The sequence below is a fragment of the Centropristis striata genome, chromosome 21 (genome assembly GCF_030273125.1).
Source record: "Centropristis striata isolate RG_2023a ecotype Rhode Island chromosome 21, C.striata_1.0, whole genome shotgun sequence".
Taxonomy (NCBI): Eukaryota; Metazoa; Chordata; class Actinopteri; order Perciformes; family Serranidae; genus Centropristis; species Centropristis striata.
Window position 1 is genome coordinate 24,692,547 of NC_081537.1, and position 21,066 is coordinate 24,713,612.

The 21,066-nt window shown below is 37.5% G+C and overlaps 2 protein-coding genes across 4 annotated transcripts in view; one reads left to right on the top strand and one right to left on the bottom strand.

Moving 5' to 3' along the window:
• LOC131959712 (rho GTPase-activating protein 44-like) overlaps positions 1-8,129 on the top strand; it is a 102,293-nt gene extending 94,164 nt beyond the window's left edge. Inside the window, exons 19-22 of the mRNA XM_059324923.1 lie at positions 1,559-2,092; positions 4,237-4,334; positions 5,200-5,583; positions 7,972-8,129. Of these exons, the coding sequence (XP_059180906.1) occupies positions 1,559-2,092; positions 4,237-4,334; positions 5,200-5,583; positions 7,972-8,129 (1,174 nt within the window). The remainder of the gene's footprint in view (positions 1-1,558; positions 2,093-4,236; positions 4,335-5,199; positions 5,584-7,971) is intronic.
• LOC131959715 (testis-expressed protein 47) lies at positions 5,542-20,594 on the bottom strand. 3 transcript variants are annotated; one of them, XM_059324928.1, is made up of 9 exons: positions 20,400-20,594; positions 18,694-18,766; positions 18,096-18,199; positions 17,950-18,014; positions 16,969-17,047; positions 16,627-16,764; positions 16,005-16,152; positions 15,778-15,836; positions 5,542-5,562 (listed from the first exon to the last, which is right to left on the bottom strand). In XM_059324928.1, exons 1-8 carry the CDS (start codon positions 20,502-20,504, stop codon positions 15,799-15,801), a joined length of 750 nt encoding a protein of 249 aa, XP_059180911.1. In that variant the 5' UTR covers positions 20,505-20,594; the 3' UTR covers positions 5,542-5,562; positions 15,778-15,798. The 3 variants fall into 3 exon arrangements, with proteins under 3 accessions (XP_059180911.1, XP_059180910.1, XP_059180912.1); XM_059324927.1 differs by lacking the exon at positions 5,542-5,562 and adding an exon at positions 13,360-14,680; XM_059324929.1 differs by lacking the exon at positions 5,542-5,562 and adding an exon at positions 14,689-14,849.
• Between the last annotated feature and the right edge of the window lie 472 nt (positions 20,595-21,066).

The window sequence follows — 21,066 nt, forward strand, 5'->3', positions numbered from 1 at the left end:
TTATCAGTTTTTGTGTAAATTTGATCACATGTTCGTGAAATGATGACATCATCATGTGCTGCCCGGCTGCTGCTCGCTCCCCGCCGCGTGCTGCTGCGCCCTGCAAACTGACTCCAGACCAGCGCTGTCTGCTCCGTTTCTGTCTGTCGCTGTGTTTCACCTGTGTGTGACCCCGCTGTCTCACCTCTGGTGACGCATGTCAGACTGTGATTGCTCTCTAAGTTTTCTTCTCTTTTTGATTCATTTTCTCATCCTTGAATTTAAAGTCACCATGTGTGGAGAATTAATTTTTTGTATCATGTGAAGAGTTTCACGTCTCTTCAGGCTGGTTTTTAATGGTACATGTGGAAAAAGTTGAGAAAAGTTCATCCATAGTTCATTCATTCATTTCTATAGAAGAGCTGAAGGCGAGAGAGGAAAATATATTCTGGTGATCCATTTTCAAAAAAAGAAGAAAGGTTTTACCAGGATAATCTTTCTGTGAAACAGGGGGGGGAGTTTTACCGCTTAGTTAATTTTCTTTACTGTGTCAAGTCCATGAGGCTAAGTAGTAATAGTCTTTTTTACATTAAAAAACATGTGACAAAAATGTGACATAACCCGCTAACACATTAAACATAAACCTTACATTGTATGTATGTAGAAAATTAAAACTCACCTGAAAGAAAAAGAAAACTTGATTGCTTTTTAGTCCTTTTTAGGGCAGAACACGAGGCGAAATGGAAAATTTCCACGAAATGGAAAATTTCCAACAACAGAAAGTCTGAAATTTACAAGAAAAAACTCAAATATTCTCTGAGATTATAAAGTGGTAAATTTACAAGAAGAAAACTATTCTTTTAATTATTCTTACAAGTAATTGTCTTATACATACTTTGTCATCAATAAAAACACCATTGAAAGAAAATCAACCTAAAGAAATTGCTTTTTTTCTCATTGTTTTAAAGATGCTGCTTTCCCCCCCGCGGCTGAATAATAATATTTTATTTACTATGGCACTAATACGACACTGAATTACCTGTCAAAACTTTCAGTAACTTTTGAAAAATGATGCTGGTAAAATGTGTCCTTTGCACCTGTTTTACAGATTTAAAAACTTAGCAATATTATCCTAGTAAAATAATTTTTTTACCTGTTGTTACAAAAAAAACTATTCAGATCAGATGTAGAAAATGAATCACCAGTATTTTTCCCACCTGCCTCTCAGAGCTTCTGTACATTTCGGCACCTGCATGAATTATTTATCTGTTTGTTTTTTTTTAGTCCGAGCATCATTAACAGCATAACAGTCCATTGTCGCAAGGCTCTGCAATGGATGAGGTGACTGAACTCTTTGATTTGATGAACCACCTTTTCTTTATTTCCCCCGGAGCCCCCTCCCTCCCTCACTTCTCCTCCTGACACAATATTTAATATTCGCCTGATTTGCTCCCGACCGTCACCGTGAGCCCCCCCCCCCTATGAACCCCCCTATGAACCTGCACAGACTAATGACTTCCTCCACTCTGACAGCTGAGACCTGCTGCTCCGTCAAACACTCATATCTTTATCGTTGCAGCTCGGACGAAGCTTCCTCCAATTGGTCGGACTCCTGTTACGCCTACCCCTCCCCCGAGGAGGAGAGGCCGCCTCCCCCTTACCCCTCCTCCTCCTCTTCCTCCTCCTCCTCCTCTTGCTCCTCCTACTCGCTCCCTCACCACCACTTCTACGCCCGAGCACCTCCGGGTATGCGTCCCGTCGCTCCCACTCCCGAGTCCGTGCCCCCCGGCCCGTCCCCGCCCTCCCGCCGCTGTGGCTACAGCCCTCCCCCGCTCCTCCTCCCCCACTCCCCCTGCCCGTCCCCCCAGCAGCTTGACGTCAACTCCAACCCCAAACCCAGCTCCCTGCTCCTGCCCAAGCAGGCCTCCCTGTCCGAAGCCTCGCATGCCGCCCCGCCCGAAGCGAATGGCTCCACCCTGTACATCAAACCCCCGCTCGTCCTCACTCGCCACGACCTGCTGCTGGGCTCCCCCAAACCCCCCAACACCCCCCTGTCCGCTCCCCCTCCGTGGGCCTGTGCCTGTAGCCGGGAGAGAGGAGCCAAGCTGAGCGGGTAAATACCGAGCTCCTACTTCAGACACACTCACACACACACGGAGAGAGACGAGCAGGAGATGAGAACAGCCCCGCCCCTTTTTATCTGTCAGTCACGGAGATCAGAGCTCTTTAGAAACTCCATTATCAGATCCATCCCTTTATTAATAATAATCCCCACGAATCAACCCATAACTTCCCATGATGCCGTGATGTTCAGGAGGCGGTTGCGAGGCAACAAAGGAAATTCAAAGCTTCCAGTGCATCTCATTATAGAAGTGGGCGTTAATGAGCCACTGCAGCCCTGAGCGCTGACTGCAGGAGCAGAACCTTGACACAATGACTACGTTTACCTGCACACTGAAACGACAAACCTGACAGTGTTCAGGTCATGTAAACAGCATATTCTATTATGTGATGTGAAATCATTTTTAAAGGAGCAATTCTCTGATTAAGACTTGAGGAATATGCAGAGATTATTCAGGTTTAAGAGCATTAATCAGACATATAAACAGTGCGTTCTAAATATGTGTCTCAGTTAAGGCTGGAATCATATATATCCAGTATCCTGAAAAAAAGTTATTTTCGAGTTTACTGTATTATTTTACAGGGTTTAAGTGCAAATGCCATAAAAAGGGGAATTTACTTTTATTACAAATATTACCCATAAAACAGTAGTTGAATGGTAGTTAAAATCTGCAAATTACTATATTGGGAATTCTATATTTTTATATTAGTATTGTATAAATGGTAGAAATATTGCTGAATGTAAAATAAAGGGAACTTTCTGTTTTCTTCTAGTAAAAAACTTTAAATTTAATGTTTAGCTGTTAACCTTAGTTATTCTACAGAAATATATATTTTTAATACAGGTTTTTACTGTATATTATCCATGTTTTTAAGGAAATTATGTGCAAAGCATAACAAAAAGTGTTTGTTATCTAGTGTCTAGGTTTTAAAGGTTGGATTACTGTAAATGTATGTCATTTCTGGAGCAGAGAACTACAACTCTGATTACAAAGAACTTGGGACGCTGTATGAACAGAAGTAATGCTTCAGATAATATATCTACAAAAGCAAAGTTTGAGTTTGAACATGAAATATTCTGTCTTTGTACAGTTTCCAATTTAATATATGTTGCAAAGGATTAGCAAATTCTGCCCCGAACCCTTTTTTCTCCACACACTTGACCTTTCACCTTTGTGTTATTAGCCTGAAACAACAGGTACATAAAAAACAATGCTCAAATTGGTGAAACAGACCAACAAGGTGCAAGTTAAATATTGTTTTTTTAAATTTTATTTCTGTTCATGTTAATTCTGTTCATACTTGTGGAAAGTGGGAACTTTTGGAAGTTAATTCAAGTGCATTTTTGGCTAAAATGTGTGTTATATTTTGTTATAATTTTGTTTCACATGAGTATTGTCAATTTAATTGAGTATTTTAAACCACTTTTTCTAAATAGCTTCAGTTAACCAAACTAGATTTCTTCTACTGGGAGTTTTTCTATAATTTAACTTCTTCCTCTGTGAAGTGATTTATTGTTTATTTTAGTTTCATCGTAGCTTCCCCAACACTTTTTGCACAGTTGAACATGTCTGCTACATGTGGAAAACTCTGAAACAATCCTAGTTTGCACAGCAGCATGTAAACTGCAACATCAGTGGAATATTCATATTTTATTAGCAATATAAAATCCTTATAGGAATACTGTCTTTTTTGGAAAAAGAGTAAAAACTGTAACATTTGGTGCGTGTAAACGTGGTCACTGTATGTTGAAGTGAAACACTCACTTAATGACATCATCATGTTATTGAGCCTCTCGTGCAGCTTCAACCATCCATTCATGTCTCATCTGCTGAGTGAGTCAGAATAAACTGGTTACGTTCTGACCTGCAGACCTTCTCCTGATTGGCATTCTGGCTGCACGGCGCTGTAAAAGTCAGGAAAATCCATTAAGCCATTAGGCTTTATTTGGGATTTTTGAGCTGCTTCTGCTGCAGCGCGGACTGAAACTGTGGTCACTCAGTCTGACATTGAACTATCGCTGCTCTCATATTTCAGTTTAATGCTCAGAGAGATTTATGGAAACTGGGCTGACTGTTATTAGAGAGAGAGGCGGCCGGTAATTGTGTGTTTCTGTCTCCTTCACTTTGTCCTCAGCACTCTGAAGAACAAGGAGCTGTCTCCAGTGATCGGACAGAAGGGGACGATGTCCTCTGGTGGACAGTCGGATCACAGCCCCCACACCCTGAGGAGAGGTGACCAGCTGCTTTTATCTTAATTATTTTCTTTTTATGAATTATTACCTAAACATGATAAAAATGTTTTAATGTTTCGGAAAGTCCCATCATTTATTTGTATTTTATTATATTATTATAATTATAAATATTATAATTCTTATACTTCTATGTTATTATATAATATAATATTAAGATATTCTATATTATTATAGTCATTTAATTTCTTTAATATATTTTTTTAAATTTATTTTCATTGAATTATATTCCTTCCTTTTTTTACAGTATAAATTGAACAAAAATGTTATAATAATTATTAGATTATGTATTATTATTATTATCATCATTATAATGATAATAATAATAATAATATTCTACAGAGTATAATTTTTTTTCTTCTATCTATTTTCATTAAATTATATTAATTCTTTCATTTAGTGTTCATCAAGTTCACATAATCCGATTTTTAGGCCACTTGACTTATTTTTTTAAATTCTTAATTTTTATTTAGCTTTTTACATTATAAATTAAACAAAACATGTATAGTAACTGTATCATTATAATCTGTTTATTCTCATTAAATTATATTCATTCATGTTTGAAATTCGAAAAGTTTTGTTAATAACTCCAAATTTTTGTTTATAATTTTTTTTTTAATTAGTCCAGAACTTTTGCAGCTTGTAAAGAACTTGTTTATTTCTCTTGATTCTGCTCGTCTGGTGTGTTCACTTGTGTGTAAAAAAAAAAGGATGGGTTAAATGCAGAGGTTGAATTTCCCCATTGTGGGATTAATAAAGTAATCTTCTTCTTCTTCTTCTTTTACAACTGGTGGAAAATCTCAGCAGTTTTATCATATTTATATAACATAAATGTGTTCTTTGTGCAGCCAAGAAGCTGGCCCCGATCCCCCCGAAGGTCCCGTACTGCCAGTCTGGAGCCATGTCGGACCAGTCGACGGGTCAGCCGTCTCCAGTCAGCCTGTCCCCCACTCCTCCCAGCACCCCGTCCCCCTACAGCTTCAGCTACCCGCAGGGCTACGCCACCATCGGCTCCCCGGGTCAGATCCAGATGGCCACCACCCCGTCCCTCTCCTCTCCGCCCTCGCTGGCCGGGACGCTCACCAAAGCCAGGCCGACCCCCAAGCCACCGCGGCAGAGACCCAGCTTACCTCCTCCTCAGCCCCCCAGCACGCCCGGCACCAGCCCCCAGCCTCTGGACCACTCAGCAGGCCTCCTGGACGGGCTGTCTCCTGGGGAGAGCATGTCCACAGGTACAACACATCACTACACCTGGACACCTTCACTCTGAAATACTTTCAGCTACAGTACAGGCCAAAAGTTTGGACACACCTTCTCATTCAATGCGTTTTTCTTTATTTTCATGATTATTTACATTGTAGATTCTCACTGAAGGCATCAAAACTACGAATGAACACATATGGAATTATGTACTTAACAAAAAGTGTGAAATAACTGAAAACATGTCTTGTATTTTAGATTCCTCAAAGTAACCACCCTTTACTTACTAGAATATAAGACATGTTTTCAGTTATTTCACACTTTTTTGTTAAGTACATAATTCCACATATGTTCATTAATAGTTTTGATGAATCTACAATGTAAATAGTCATGAAAATAAAGGAAAAACATTGAATGAGAAGGTGTGTCCAAACTTTTGGCCTGTACTGTATATTTCAATTTAACTTTATTTTTCACATTAATAACTGGTAATATAAATAATTATATTGTAGTCTGCCTAAATAATTAAATGTAATTTATTCTCCTGATTTAAGCTTGTTTATTTTAAGAATTCACCAGCAGGTACAAAACAACTGTAACTAGTCAATTAATCATGACTTTAAGGACCATTTAACTAAGTTACCAGACACTTTTCACAACAAATGTGTTTTCTAGTTCTTAATAGATTTGCCACAGAGCATTATGAATACTTACATGTCAAGATAGCAGATTTTGTTCTTCATACATCCCTGGTGGTCAGTGAAGAGCTCATTTACTGGATAGTTATTTAAAAAACTTGATGGTAAATAATATCAGAATAATAATCAGATTGAGAGGCAGGTGACCTCCAGACATATTCAATAGAGACTAAAGCACATCAGAGAACATATTAGTGAATGTTTTATAGATTTAATAAATCCTTGAAAAGACAGAAACCAACAATGAACTAAAACTAAAACATGTTTATTCTATGTTTTCGTCTAATCTTGCAGCCGTATGAGCCGAGAGGTTCAGTGTGATTCTGTGTGTGAGAGACTTTTAGGGTAAGCAGGAGCTCCTGTGTTAAAGCCTCCCCACCCCAACACCCCAAACACCCCAACACACACCTAACACACACACACACACACACACACACACACACACACACACACACACACACACACACACACTCCCATCTCAGCCCAACATCACGAGTTAAATTTTGTATCTTTATTATGTGATTAAACAGAAAAGTTCTTATAATGAAAACACCTGACACACTGCAGTTAATTTTTTTTTTTTTATTACAAGTACAATAATGTTGTGATTAGAAATGTATTATTGTGGATAAAAAAATATATATTTTGCAAATCCAAAAGTTTTGTTAATAAATCCAGATTTTTTTGTTTTTGCATCCAAAAAATGTATTCCAAATTCAGAACTGAACCACAATTTTTCTTTATAAATAAAACATTTTTTTTGTTATTCCAAAAGTTTTGCTTATAAAACCAAAAGTTCTGTTCAGAAATCCAAAAGTTTTGTGTATAACTTTCTTTACATTTTTTGCTGATTTTAAATCCAAAGGATGTGTTAGTAAATCAAAATTTTGTTTGAAGATCCAAAAGTTTTATTCATGAATCCAAAAATTCTTCTTTGAAAATTCAAAGGATCTTTACAAATCCAAGAGTTTTGTTTGCTTTTGAAATTAATTTTGTGGGCGTGACCTTCACTGAAATATGTAAGACAGGCCTCTATTTTTAATCACACACTTCTTTTACATGGAATACAACATTTTTTTTTATTGCAGTGTGTTTTGCTCTCAGATTTCTTCTGTCTGACTGTATAATAAAGACACAAAGTAACTCCATAAACATGAAACAGGAGCGAGCTCACAGCAGTGAGGCTGCCAGCAGACGCAAGTTTTCATCATGTTTCTGTGATTGGTTGTCTCTGTCAGCCTCACAGAGCCGCTCCCTCCCTCCTCATGTCCTTCACATGACTCGTCATTATGCTGACATGCAGCGGCTGATGCAGTCCAGCTTTAACACACTGTGTTGGCCTTTGCATGGTGGCTGAGACTGCTGCGATGCATGGCTTACATGAACAGATACAGAGCCTCAAACCTGCAGACCCCCTCCATAAACCCGCTGCCCCCCCCCCATACTCCCCTCACACTCCACCATGTTCCTCAGTTGAAAAGTTGGTGTTTGGAGAAGAAACCCTGATGGCTGTCGTGTTTATCGTGCTCCCCTATCATGCATTATTTTTTATTTAATCATGCTGTACCTATGGTTTGAATTGACTCCCCGCTGCATCATCCAGCATGAATGAAACCACATCTGGGACGATCCGTCTCCCTCGACAACCTCTTAACCTCTCCCTGTTTCACCCAGATCAACTGTATTTCTCACTGATATCTGTGTGTGTTTGTGCTCTGCCAGATTCTCTCTGCAACCTGGACATCCCCGTCATCGACATGGAGCTGGACGGTATCTTAGACTTGCCCCACACCTTCCCCTTCAGGAACTCTCTGGCGCTGCTCGAATCCACCTACAACAAGGCGGAGTCGGAGGAGGAGTCAGAGAGTACAGTGCTATGACGCCACTGAGTCCCCGCCCCCTCAAACACACACACACACACACACACACACACACACACACACACACACACACACACACTATCATGCACACACACACACACACACACATGCACACACACACACAAACACACTATCATGCACGCACACACACAAACACACTATCATGCACACACACACACATGCACTAACACACTCATGCACACAAACACACACGCACACACACACATACACACACACTCATGCATGCACAAACACACTTATGCACACAAACACACACACATGCTGCATCACACATGCGCACACACACTCACGCACACACATATGCTGCATCTGCATTACACACACACACGCATATAGACACACATGCACACACACACACACACACACACAAACTCTCATGCACACACACACTCACACGTCACCCCTTCCTTCCTGCCGGCTGTTCAAATGAAACGCTACTGCTGCACCCTTCATACTCTCATCCCTCGACCTTTCACCTCTCGCTGGATTACTCCGCCACGTTTCACCTCTACTCATCCAGAGGAGTTAAAGCTTTTAGAAAATAGCAAAAAACAACAACAAAAAAACAAAGAAATCACGTTGATGAGGTGTAAGCGAAAATGTTGTCAGGGGAAACAGAATTTGACATTTTATGTTTGTTTTTTTAATTTAATGTTTTTGTTTATTTTCGCCTTATTTGATTCACTTGCAATATTGCCTTTAACTTCACACACGAGAGACTGGACGGGCTGCTGGGAGGAACGCTGCTGCTTCTCACGAGTGAATATTTTAAGAACAACAACGTGCTGAACATCTGTCCTGCCAACACTTCTCTTCTTTCTGTTTATCCCTCATCTCGTGTTCCTCCTCCTCCTCCTCCATCCTCAGGGGTTTCAGTTGAGACGCCTCGCTCTGGCGTGTGGTGGCAACAACCCCCGACTGTCTGTCCCACCTGAGCGTTCACTGTGAGTGTGTGTGTGTGTGTGTGTGTTTATATGTGTTTGGTAATTGTACTATATGATGTTGCACTGTTGGTGTCGTGGAGCATAAACAGGAACGCATGTTTTTAGAGATTTAGGAACAATAAGGAGGAGGTTCAGCGCCCAATCACTTCTGTTCTCTTTATCAGGATATCAATCACTGAATATTTATTGTTTATATTGTACATTTTGCATAATATATGATGCAGTTAACATTATAAATCAGATCAGATCATATTTTGTATCTACAGGAGAGCTATAAAGACACTATTTCCTCCAGATAGAGTGCAGTAGATGCTGTCAGGGAGTTATTAAACATACCTAGGTACAGAACAAAAGGGTCAGGATGGATTTAAATACATGCTGAGTGAAAAACTCCACGTGATTATTTTGGCAGCAAGAAAAGTTGCGTGGGCTTTTTCCATGTGGAGTAATTTCAGTAAAGAATGTGGAGCTGAATCCACAGAGAGCCTGGAGTGTGCCACCACAACAGTTAATAATTATTAATGATATTAATGATTAACTGCAGCTCTGTGGGAGGGACTTCCTTTAAATGTGCCCCCCAGAAGTTTTCTCATAAATGAACGGAAGTTATGTTCAGTATTTCCCAACAAACATTAACATCTTGAACATTTTTCCTTTCTCATACATTTGCAACTTAAAAACTTGTTTAAATTTTAAATTGTGCATCATTTGCATCCAAATTGTCCAGCTTGTAGTCTTCTTCTTCTCTGCTTTTTAAGGGTTAATTGCTTCTTTCTCAACCACCAGCTGTGGCGCTACAGAAAAGCTTAAAATCGTCAGCAGGATTCAAATTTTTCTCCCGCCTAAATTATATTAGTTTTGCTGCAAATATAAACACGTTGAGCCTCTCATAATAACGTTGCTCTACAGCGTATCTTTAATATTTAGGTGTCACGCTGTTTACATGACAGTTAAAGAGAGTAATTATTCAACTCAGCGATCACAAAATAGAAATTGCAAATGTTTAAGCAAGAAGTTAGCCCACAAGTTAGTAAAAATAATTAAATGAAAAATTAGAGCCTTTTTAGAATTAAATAGAATTAATTTAATCTTTTAAATTGGATTATGAATTCGACAGATACAGTAGGAGTTTGGGAGCAGGAGAAACAACACTAAACAGACATATAATTATCTTTTAATGTTGATGCTGTGAACGTGGGAGCAATTAATACTAATTTACACATGAACCTTCATTTAGAGTTGTTTCTGTCCACCTGATGAAGTTCGGACTTGAGGGGACGTTCATGTGAATTTTTCCAGGCAGGAACTAATGTTTTTTATTATTCTGACACCACATGAATGCAGCACAAATCTAACAATGTTAATGTAAGTGAAAACTAATTTGTGTAACCGCCCCGTGATTCTGATCCACTCTCAAATGTAATGCTTAATTCCAACAAGTTTCATGAAGATCATGTCTGTAGTTTTTCTGTATACCTGCTGACAAGCAAACACTCAAAAATATCCTTTTACACTGGTTTCTACCAACTCCTGAGGAAAAATGTTTGTCTCTTTAGCTGCTAAATGCTCCGCTATGTTCTCCAGCTGGTCTCTAATTGTGTCTGTTTGCTGCTGAGCAGGTAGTTTATCTGTAGTTATATATATATATATATATATATATATATATATATATATATGTATATGTGTAGTTATGTTATATATATGTTTCCCTGGAAACAGCTCCCAACTCTGAGAGCAGCGAGAGAACTAAAATGATAAAAAATGTAGGCCTGAAACCAAAACATTTTACAAAATAAAGTATGTATAAACTATATTAAACAGGTTAAACTATATTTATTGTGCTGGCACACTTCAGACTCTGTAATTGGTATTATTCAGCTCCTGATGGAGTCCTCCTGCCCAGAGGTATAAAACCATCCTATCATATCATAACACATAACTGGAAACTGTCACACTCTAAGAAAAAAGGTGCTATTTTTGTCGACAAAAAAAAAAGAGAAGAAAAAAGCTGCAGCCTCAGTGGCAAAACAAGCACACTTTTCTTTGTGACGGTGCAGTTTCAGTCTGATATTTTTGGTCCATAGAGGCGAACCAGAGGCAAGTGCAGAGATATGTTTATATGTGTTTATTTTGATGAGAGTATTTATACAGATATATTTCTGAATACTTTTTACTAGGTCTGAAGAGTTGTGATTGTTTCCACTACACATGAATCTCATCTGAGGATAAATATATATATATATAGTATATATAAAAACATTCAAACATGGGACCAGAATTTCCCTGCTGTCGCATCAAAAACCTTTTTCAGGAATCAGGAGGTTTGAGAGAAAACTTGAAAATCAGTGCGTGGAGTTTGCGTGCGGCAGCAGCAGTTTGTTTTTGCCTTGTGGTGGGTTTCGCTGTGACCTATCAGGATCTGAGAGACTTTCCATCCACGACACATCCTCTTTCTTTAAAGTGCGATATTATTCACAGGACGTGTGTAAATACTGCAGCCTCTGTACATATATGTTCTGTATATAGTGGCAGGGGAGAAATATATAGATCTATGAAAATACTGTATTGAAAAATATAAATGACGATGAACATTATAACATGATACTGTTCATATGATATTATAATGTTGCTGGTTCGAGCACAATGTTGCCACATTCACACAAAAACATCAAGTAGAAACTCGTAGCTCGAGGTTAAATCTAGTTTGTAGATTTTCTAAATAAAACCTGCTGATCGTGCTCGTGTTGCAGACGTAGAATTAACCTCTTGAACCCTGAATCAAGCGTTACAGTCAGAAAAAAATATTTTACTTTTATTCTGTATTAGGCTTGTTGCCACATGTCATTACATGATGCTGTATTACATATAAGATATGTTGTGCATCATTTTATACATTTTGCAACATTGCAACTTGGCATATTTGATATTTCTGAAGAAATGTGGGGATCTTAATTTTAAAAGAATTTATGTGGGTTTTAAGGTTGTCATGATTATCACAATACTAGAATAAAAAAAACAGATACTGAATACATTTTTTGATACCACAGTTAAATAAAATAATATCAGAGGCACAAAAAAGGATAATTTCTTTCTTGTCTCTTAAAGAAAAAGTTGCTGAACACCTACAAAAAATGTTCTTCCTTGTTTAATCTGTGCTGCCTTTCATGAAAATCTGACTGTTCAAATGTGTTAAAAATGTGGTATTGAAAAAAATATCACAACATTGTTTATTCTGCATTATGCTTGTTGCCACACGTCATTACATCATGCTGCATTACATTTAAGATGTGTTGTGCATCATTTTATACATTTTGCAGCATTGCAACTTTGATATTTCTGAAAAAAATGTGGGATCTTGTTTAGAATTTTAAAATAATTTATTAAAGTTTTAAGGTTGTTATGATTATCACAGTACTAGAATAAAAAACACAGATACATATTATCTTTTTGATGCAACAGTAAAAAAAATGTCAGAGGCACAAAATTGGATCATTTCCTCTTATTTTTTCAATAACCTGCACATTACGCTCATACAGAAAAAGTTGCTGAACACCTACAAACTTAATCTGTGCAGCCTCTGATTGAAAATCTGATTGTTCAAATGTGTTAAAAATGTGGTATTGAAATAAATATTGATACTTGTGACAACCTTTAGAACCTGCAGCTGAACTCACAGGGTCCATCAGGGTTTAAGAGGTTTTAAAAGAAACTCTGCAGAGAAACTGCTGCGTCGCTGTCTGATCGTTTTTTGTTTGACGGCAGAAAATGAATCTCCTCTGTTCCAAAACACAGTAATTTCCCTCATATAATAGATCTAACAACAATGTTAAAGAAAATTAGAATATGCAAAAAAATAAAAGCAGAAAAAATACAGGACATTTTCTACACTTTAGGGCTAATGATTATTTTCATCGTCAATTAATCTGCGAAATACTTTCTTAATCATTTAATCAATTATCAAAATGATTTTTTTGTCAAACAATCAAATAAATAAATAAATAAATGTTTTAGCTCTGCAACAATTCATTCAAGTTTCCAATCAGATCCTCCGACTGAGTTTAAAACAGCATGAGATGCTATCACCTGTATTTATAATTTTAATATTTAAAGACCATAAAAAAAGTTTTTAAAAAAAAAGTTCTTGTTGCAATCTGGCTGTGCTGAGGTGAATGGTGTCCTGTCTGTGTCTGGGTTTCTGTGTTACAATGTGCTGCTCTTCGTTTTGTACTAAAGGGTTCAGATGAAGGCTTGTACATACAGTTACATCAAAACAACGCAACTTTATTAACAGTAAACAACCCTGTCTGTCGAAACAGAGACAGCCGGGACCGGAGAGAGATTCCACAGACAGTTTCCAGTATTACAGCTTTTATCAAGCATGAAGCCCTCTGAGCACCGACATACGAAGGCCTTTTTTTTACATGAATAGGTGGAATGTACCGGTGATAGACGATGTTCACCTCATAGCTTGTGATAAAGGCAGATTGTGTGTGTTGTAGTAACAGAAGGTGGTGGGGTATTTGATATAAAAAAAGAAACCGTTTTGGGGCGGGAGGCGGGAGGGGCGTTTGATTCGACATTGTACTGTGTGAAACTCGGCAGCATGCTTTTTAACCATGCCTATGAAATGTGTCTCATCATTGGTCCTATATAAATGTGCTTGTATTTATTTTTTATAAGTGAATAGATCGACCTTTATAAAAGAAGAACACTGCAGTGCTGCCCTCAACCTTTTTTAGTCAAACTCTCCATCGACTCTGCCAACAGTTTGTTTAGAACATTCATGATTTACTGTTTTCAACGTTTATCTCCTGTGTTCCATTACTACGTTTCACCCTTTTTTATCTATAGCAAATAAGGAAAAAGCACATCTGGCTCAGAACAGAGAGCACTGTCAGGAAATCAGATTGTGACTGTTTGTGGCGCTTTTAAAGTACTAAAATCTCTTGAAAAGTTCCTGTGACTTTACACTGAATTCATAAAGCAAAACAAGAAAAAAACAACGTGCTGCATACGGTTTTTACTCATACAGTTTGTAGATTACACTGTGGTGCATGCAGCCATTGCAAGTCTCCAATCATGTTTTTTTCTTTAGTTTAAGTTCCAAGTAACGGGGGCCAAAATAAAAAGGGAACACATAAGTGATGGAGGAATCTTTAGAGACTTAAGAGATCTCTGTGTGGAGCTGTAGTGACGCTGTGGACTCTTTAAAGTTTGAGTAAAGAGGAAATGCCTTTTCTTGGACATGCTATCTCCCGGTCACCACGTGGAACACAGTGTACAGTAAGATAGAAAAATAAATTAACCTCATCCGAATGTTCAAACTATTAAAAATGTTTTTTATATTACTTGGATTTTCTGTGTTTCTTTAGTTGTAAATGTGGTGTTGAATGTTATTTCACTTGTACAAGTTGTTTATATAAAATTATTTGGACGAGAAAGAAGCATATTGAACAATAACAACAACAAAAATGAAAAGCCGGGAAATTGCTGCAGTATTAAATGTTGGTATTAAACTGTCGCAGTGATTTCTCTGCTGGGAACCTTCAGTCTCACCGAGGTGCTTCAGTGAAGGCCAAACACATTCTGCAGAGGTATAAAACATCTGATTACATTTATGGACTGCCAGCTAAATCACAGATTCAAGTGTCTGGCAGTTACCACAACAAAATGCACCCACCATGCAGAACTCTATTTCAGGGTGAACGTACTGCTAAACTTCAACATGCAGTGGTCGTGTTCAGAACATGTTGAGCTTCATGCAAAGATTAGAGCATGCAGAGAAACGTGTGAAGCCGTGTTAGTGTCTGTGAGGCTGCAGAGCTAAATGCTAATGTCAGCATGCTACCATGACACAGCGACGATGCTAACATGCTGATGTTAAGGTGAAGTGTTACCATGGTGACTGTCTTAGTTAAGCAGGCTATTATTTGCTAATAAGCAGTAAACACAAAGTGGGAATGCCTTTAGTTTAGGAGGTATTTGGTTATAAAACAAAGTACTGGACATGTTAATATTTTGTCCTGAGGATTCAGCCTCTGGGTACCATTACTGGGTCTGTAAAAAATGATACTTTCATGAAAATCCCCCCAATAGTTGTTGAGAAACGTCAGTCTGCTGGTCATAAGTTTCCATGGTCCTATGTTCCCAACGTTCCCTTTTTTCTCAGGGTCTTAAGTTCTCAATGTCCTATGTACCCTATGTACCCTGGGTCCTATGGCCTCAAGAGTCCCCCAAATAGTTGTTGAGAAACTTCAGTCTGCTGGTCCTATGTTTCCAGGGTTTGAAGTTCCCAAGGTCCTATGTTCCCAAGTTCCCATGTTTCCTTGCTCCTTAATTCACAGGATCCTAAGTTCCCAAGGTCCTAAGTTCCATAGGGCATAACATTCCCAGGGTTCTAAGTTCCCCAGTTCAATAATATATTAACACACATTAACATCCCTGTTGTGTTCAGGTCAGATTTGACCAGTTTAAGTTTAAATATTTTATGAAGATCATCCAGTTAACCATAACCTGTGTTATATTCAGCTGGGAAACATCATATGTTGAACTCATTGGACACAATGTCATGTTCCCTTTATTTGCCATATAAAATCTGGGGAACATAGGAATGACTGCCCTTTGGGAGACCACAGTAGCATTAATAAAATGTATAATGAAGGTTTAAAAACAAGATTCCTTACCTTTGATCTTTTGTTATGGTGTTAAACTTTGGTGAGGCAGCTGCTTCGTATGACTTGTCCTGTTAAAGAGTCAGAATATAAAACAGAGCAAAGTCAGACTTTGTGTAGCTTCTCTGCCTTTGGTTCTTTCTTATAAATTACTTGACTTAATAAACACTATTCTTATAACGTCACTAATCTATTCCTAAAATGCATGTTGGACTAAATATATTCATATGTCTCTTTACCAAAGTCCATGCTGATGTTAAACGGTGAGTTGTACATCTGTAGGTGCTGTTCTGGAGTCTGCAGCTCGTCTCGAGTTAATAGTTTGTGGAGAATCTCCTGAGGGACGATTAGATCAGGAGTCTCATCCAGCACTGACCCAGGAACAGCCTTAGAGTACATTTAGAGACACATTTATTCATAAATGTCCTTTATTTTATGGAATAAACATTGTGAGATGTATCATTCGATCCCTAATGAGGCTATGAACATATTCAAGGTTCATACACTTTTTCAGTTGTCAAATTCAAGCATTTTTCAAGGACGTTCAAGGTCCATTTTCAAGCTTTTCCAGGACCTTACAACAGTTGAAAATTGCATGTTTTAGAGGAGTACTTACATGCTAAAGGTATGTATGCTGAAGTAGTTTGCTAATCTCAATATTCAATTTATTATTTTTTTCATTGAACATGTGATTTTCTGTAGTCAGATTGCAAGAGAAATACAGTAAGAATTTCAAGCATTTTCAAGCACTTTATCCAAAATCCAAGCACTTTTCAAACCTTGAAAATACAACATTTAAATTCAAGCATTTTCAAGGATTTCAAGCACCCGTACAAACCCTGCATATTAAAGTAAACAGACCTTCTTAGACATCTCCACGTGTTCTCCCAGTTTCTGCAGCGCTGACAGGACCGAGCACACCAGAGTCTCTGTGCTCTCTTCCTCTTCCTCCAGTCCCTTAGCCACAGAGTCCCCGGGCCCCTGGTCTGCACCGAGCACCTGCAGTAAACAACATCAAACAGTCAAATAATACTCAGGCACACAGATCATTATTCAAGAGGAAAACAAGCTGACAAATCAGAGGGAACTCTTGAATAAATGTGTGGAGAAACTCAGCATAACCTTACAGTACTAAGACACTTTCATTTTTCATCCATCTGTACTGGCTTCATAATAAAACAGACAGAAAGATGAAAAGCAAACCTTGTAGCTCCACTGCTGGAACAGCCTGCTCTGAGGGTTATGGGCCATGAACACAACCTTGGGAGCTTCCAGCAAGGCACTAAAGAGGGAATAAAAATAATGTGCATGGTTTCATATGCAGTATATAAAAACAGTGACAGGCTGAATGTTTTTTCCTCTATTCTGCAGTGACCTCATGAGGATGTATGAGGATAATGTAAAATAACACAGAGTTGACAGCGTTTTTGAGCAGTAACTAAAATTAAGCTCCAAGCATTTATAATGTATAAATAATAATTCAATATCAATATCTTATTAACAGTAGACACTATTATTTGAAGAAACTTGGCAAGGTTTTGTGTGGTAGTGCTTTGACTTATCTTAAAGATTTATTAAATTAATCTGTTTCATTGTCCAGCTAATACATAATGAAAACTGCCATATATCTTTGAAGTCAGCAAGTTATGGCTATCATAATTATTTTGGTGGAAATCCATATAATATATAAAATAAAGACAACAGATATTTCAGGCTGTATATTCTGGAAAGTTGTATAAAAAATACACAAAATTCTATTCTTTTTGATGGAATGGTCTTAGATTTTAATATTTCACTCAGTACATCAAATGCTATTGAAAATATATGAAACTGTTGGGAAAAAGGATAATTTTTCCAGCCTTCATAACCAAATATGTAACTTTATGTAAGACCTATGTTATATAGCTGTTGTGTTCTGCACTTATGTTATCGCAAATGTTTTTAACAATTATCAAACCAGAAAAATGTGTAATTTTAATCAAGGTAATGGTACACTTTGTTATAGAACTACTTCAAAATGTCACCAAACATCTTTTATTTTTTCATTGAGAGACCTCTAGTGGCAGAAATCACATATTGTGCATTTAAACTGGTTGTAAAGAAGTACTGAATAGTACCATGCATTTAATTTTATTACACTGCATCATATATTTTATGATGTATAGAACAAAGAAGAATCATTACCTGTCTGGCTGTTGCTGCAGGTCTTTAAGGTCTTTTAAAACAGCAGCCAGAACTTCCCTGGATGACTGAAAAAGAGCCAGACAGAAAACTTTCAGAGCACTAATCACTCTTCAGATCTTCATCATAGATAAATACTAAAAACTTACTTCAATAACATGCAGCAGGCAGGTCGGATAAATCAGCAGCAGGCCCGTCATGTGATCCCAAATATACTGTTTGCTGAGCTGGAAGTTGAGTTTTTCGTAATGAGCTGAGCGGAAACAGACAACAGAACTGTTTGCAGCAAAACAACATGAAAGCCTCGGCTCTGTTGTCTACACACGGTTTGGTCAGCCTTTTGCTGGGGCTTTTACTGTGAACTTTATGTGGAAGAATTCCTGGAGCCGCAACCACAAAAAGCACTTACAATGATGCCCGGCTTTCACAAAAAGAGGTGTGAAAGCTGTAAAAACACTCAAACAAGGGAATCAAGACAGCCTTTCACTGCTCTGATGGCAAACTGCAGCACATTTTCTGTAATTTCAAGATGAAAAATTGACGTTTTTCAACATATTCTACTGCAAATGGTGTAGATCTATAACATTAATTACCCTCACATTTTATTTCCCCTGATGGGGAACTGGATTAAATTTGCATGAGGAGATTAATTCATTGATTTGAATGAAGGGGATCTGGTCAGTGGAATAGCATTGCCTTATTATCAGCTCTGAGCTCTTTGTATCTCTAAGGTAATTGCTGGCTGACCTCCCGGTTCTGTCCTGTCAGCAAGGCCGTGGGGGAGCCGAGCAATCACTATCAGTCGCTGTAGCACGATCTTCTGTAGATGAGACAGTAAAGAAAAGTCTTAGAAAACCTGCACAGTGCTTTTTAACACATAAACAGGTAAGAGCATGCATGCACAAAGGAGGATACGGCTATATTTAAACACAAAATAACTTATTTGGCTTGTTATATATTGGGGTTTTTTCTTAGATCTTAGAAAAACAATTTATTTTTACGTTTCTGTCCTCTTTTCTGTCATTTAATACAAACCACTTCGTCCTGATCCTTCCTCTGTGCCATAAGCTGGTGAAATAAACTAGTCCCAGTTTCATCCTCTTTCTTTTCCTCTGCTTTCTTTTCTTCCATCTCACTTTCTCTGTGTCCAACTGAAGCACTGAGTGAGTGAGTGAGTGAAGCCTTAGAGAGCTTTGTGCACTCCGTGTTTATAAAAGCTGATATCCTAGAAACCCCATTGTTCCCCAGATGCTATAAAACGAAGCCTGCTGCACTCTGATGCAATTACAGATACATACACGCTAAACACACGGGCCAATCACAGACCAGGGCTGCCCTGTGTTTCAGGTAAAGAAGGCCAATAGGAGGAAGAAGCGTTGGTGTGGGGATGTCAGAGGACACAGCGTTCAGATGATAAACTGTATTTAGTCTAAACCTGGCAGCTGGCCTTTTATTGGTCCATTAACATGATAAGACTGGGTTCAAGGGGAAAACACTAGCCATATTTGTCTTCTGATTTTGTCTGAAATAGTCTTGAAAATACAAAAAAACTCAATGTCAGCCAACTCATTTCTATGGATGCAAAATAAATTATCCTTTTATAAAAATAACTGCAATTCAAGAATGGAGTCTGGAGGTGAGTCAGATTTTTTTTAGCTTTCAAAACAAACATGTTGGTGTATTTTTGGATAACTAAAAGTAACCAAACCATTAGAATTTAAATGGTATGCAAAACATGCTACATTTACCTACTTCCAGTGGTGGAAACTAGCAAAGTACATTCACAAGTACTGTACTTAAGTATAATTTGAGGCACTTAGGTATTTATTTATTTTATGTTACTTTATACTTTTACTGCAATACATTTCAGAGGCAAATATTGTACTTTCTACTCCACTAGCTTTATTTACTTATAACTTAGTTGTAAGTTTAGTTGCAGGTTACTGTCATAATCCAAATTATACCCATAATAAATATAAAAATATAAATAATACATTATATTCCACAAATGCATTAAAATATATTTTTACAGGTTAAGATAAGACTTTATTATTTAATTAAAATGGTTAATAATAGTGAACACATTTATGAATCAATAGTAATATGCACACAATTTACACAGTGTTATTACTATGCCAATTGCCATCTTTTGTTACATCCTTTTTGAGTGAAATGATCAATAAATGTCATATGTTACACTTTTGGTGAAGTTTTTTGTTTCCTGCAAAACTTGAAAAAATGAGTAGGGCGATTATTTCAACAGGGTGACGATATATATATTATATTTTAAATAACGTTATATTTAATGAAACTGTTGTGAGATGGTTGGTGATTGTTTTTGACCATGTTTTAGCTGACGTCACCTGTTTTTATGGACAGTTAAACCGTTAACCGTTAGTAGTTTGTCTGCTAGGTTAGCTAACGTTAGCTTGACTCCAGCAGTAACCACCAACCTCTCTCTTCTCCCCCCGAAGCACATCCAACATGGTGCTGTCCTCTTCTTCCTCTGAGAGTCTGAGTCCGAAAGAAAAGCTTCCAGATCTCTGAGAAGTCGCCATGACTCAACTTTTAGTAACGGTTAACGTTAAACTCAGGTTAGTTAGTTTGATTGTTTGGCGGGGGGTCTCAGTTTTTGGAGGGTTACCATGGCAACTAATCGAGTCAAGCCTGATGTCAATACGCGCTGACGTCACCGAGTTCTTTTTGACGCAGGATGTCCGTCTTTTAATTTCTTTATTTTTATTTCTTACATTTTATTGACACATGACATAAGTTCCACAGGTAAAAATTAACAAGAAATACGTAAAATAAATTAAAAAAGATACTAACTAGTCAAATACTGTTAAAAAATCAACGTAAAAACAATCAATTAAAAAAAAAAAGTATATACGCTTATGGTAAATAATATTATGAGACAATTTAATTTGCCTTCTTCTTCTTCTTCTTCTTATTATTATTATTATTATTATTATTATTATTATTACTACTATTATTATTATTATTATTATTATTATTATTAGGGCCCGAGCAGGCAACGACCTGCGAGGTCCCTATTGTATTTATTATTATTATTATTATTATTATTATCTAAATAATGATACACTTTTCATATTTCTTTGT

What these genes read in the sequence shown, in the direction of transcription:
- LOC131959715 (XM_059324928.1), bottom strand. Translation starts at nt 20,504, where the DNA reads ATGGCGACTTCTCAGAGATCTGGAAGCTTTTCTTTCGGACTCAGACTC. An exon ending in CTGCAGCAACAGCCAGACAG is followed by an intron (nt 17,048 to 17,949) that starts GTAATGATTCTT and finishes TTCCCTCTTTAG; the next exon opens with TGCCTTGCTGGAAGCTCCCA. An exon ending in TCCAGCAGTGGAGCTACAAG is followed by an intron (nt 16,765 to 16,968) that starts GTTTGCTTTTCA and finishes TGTTTACTGCAG; the next exon opens with GTGCTCGGTGCAGACCAGGG.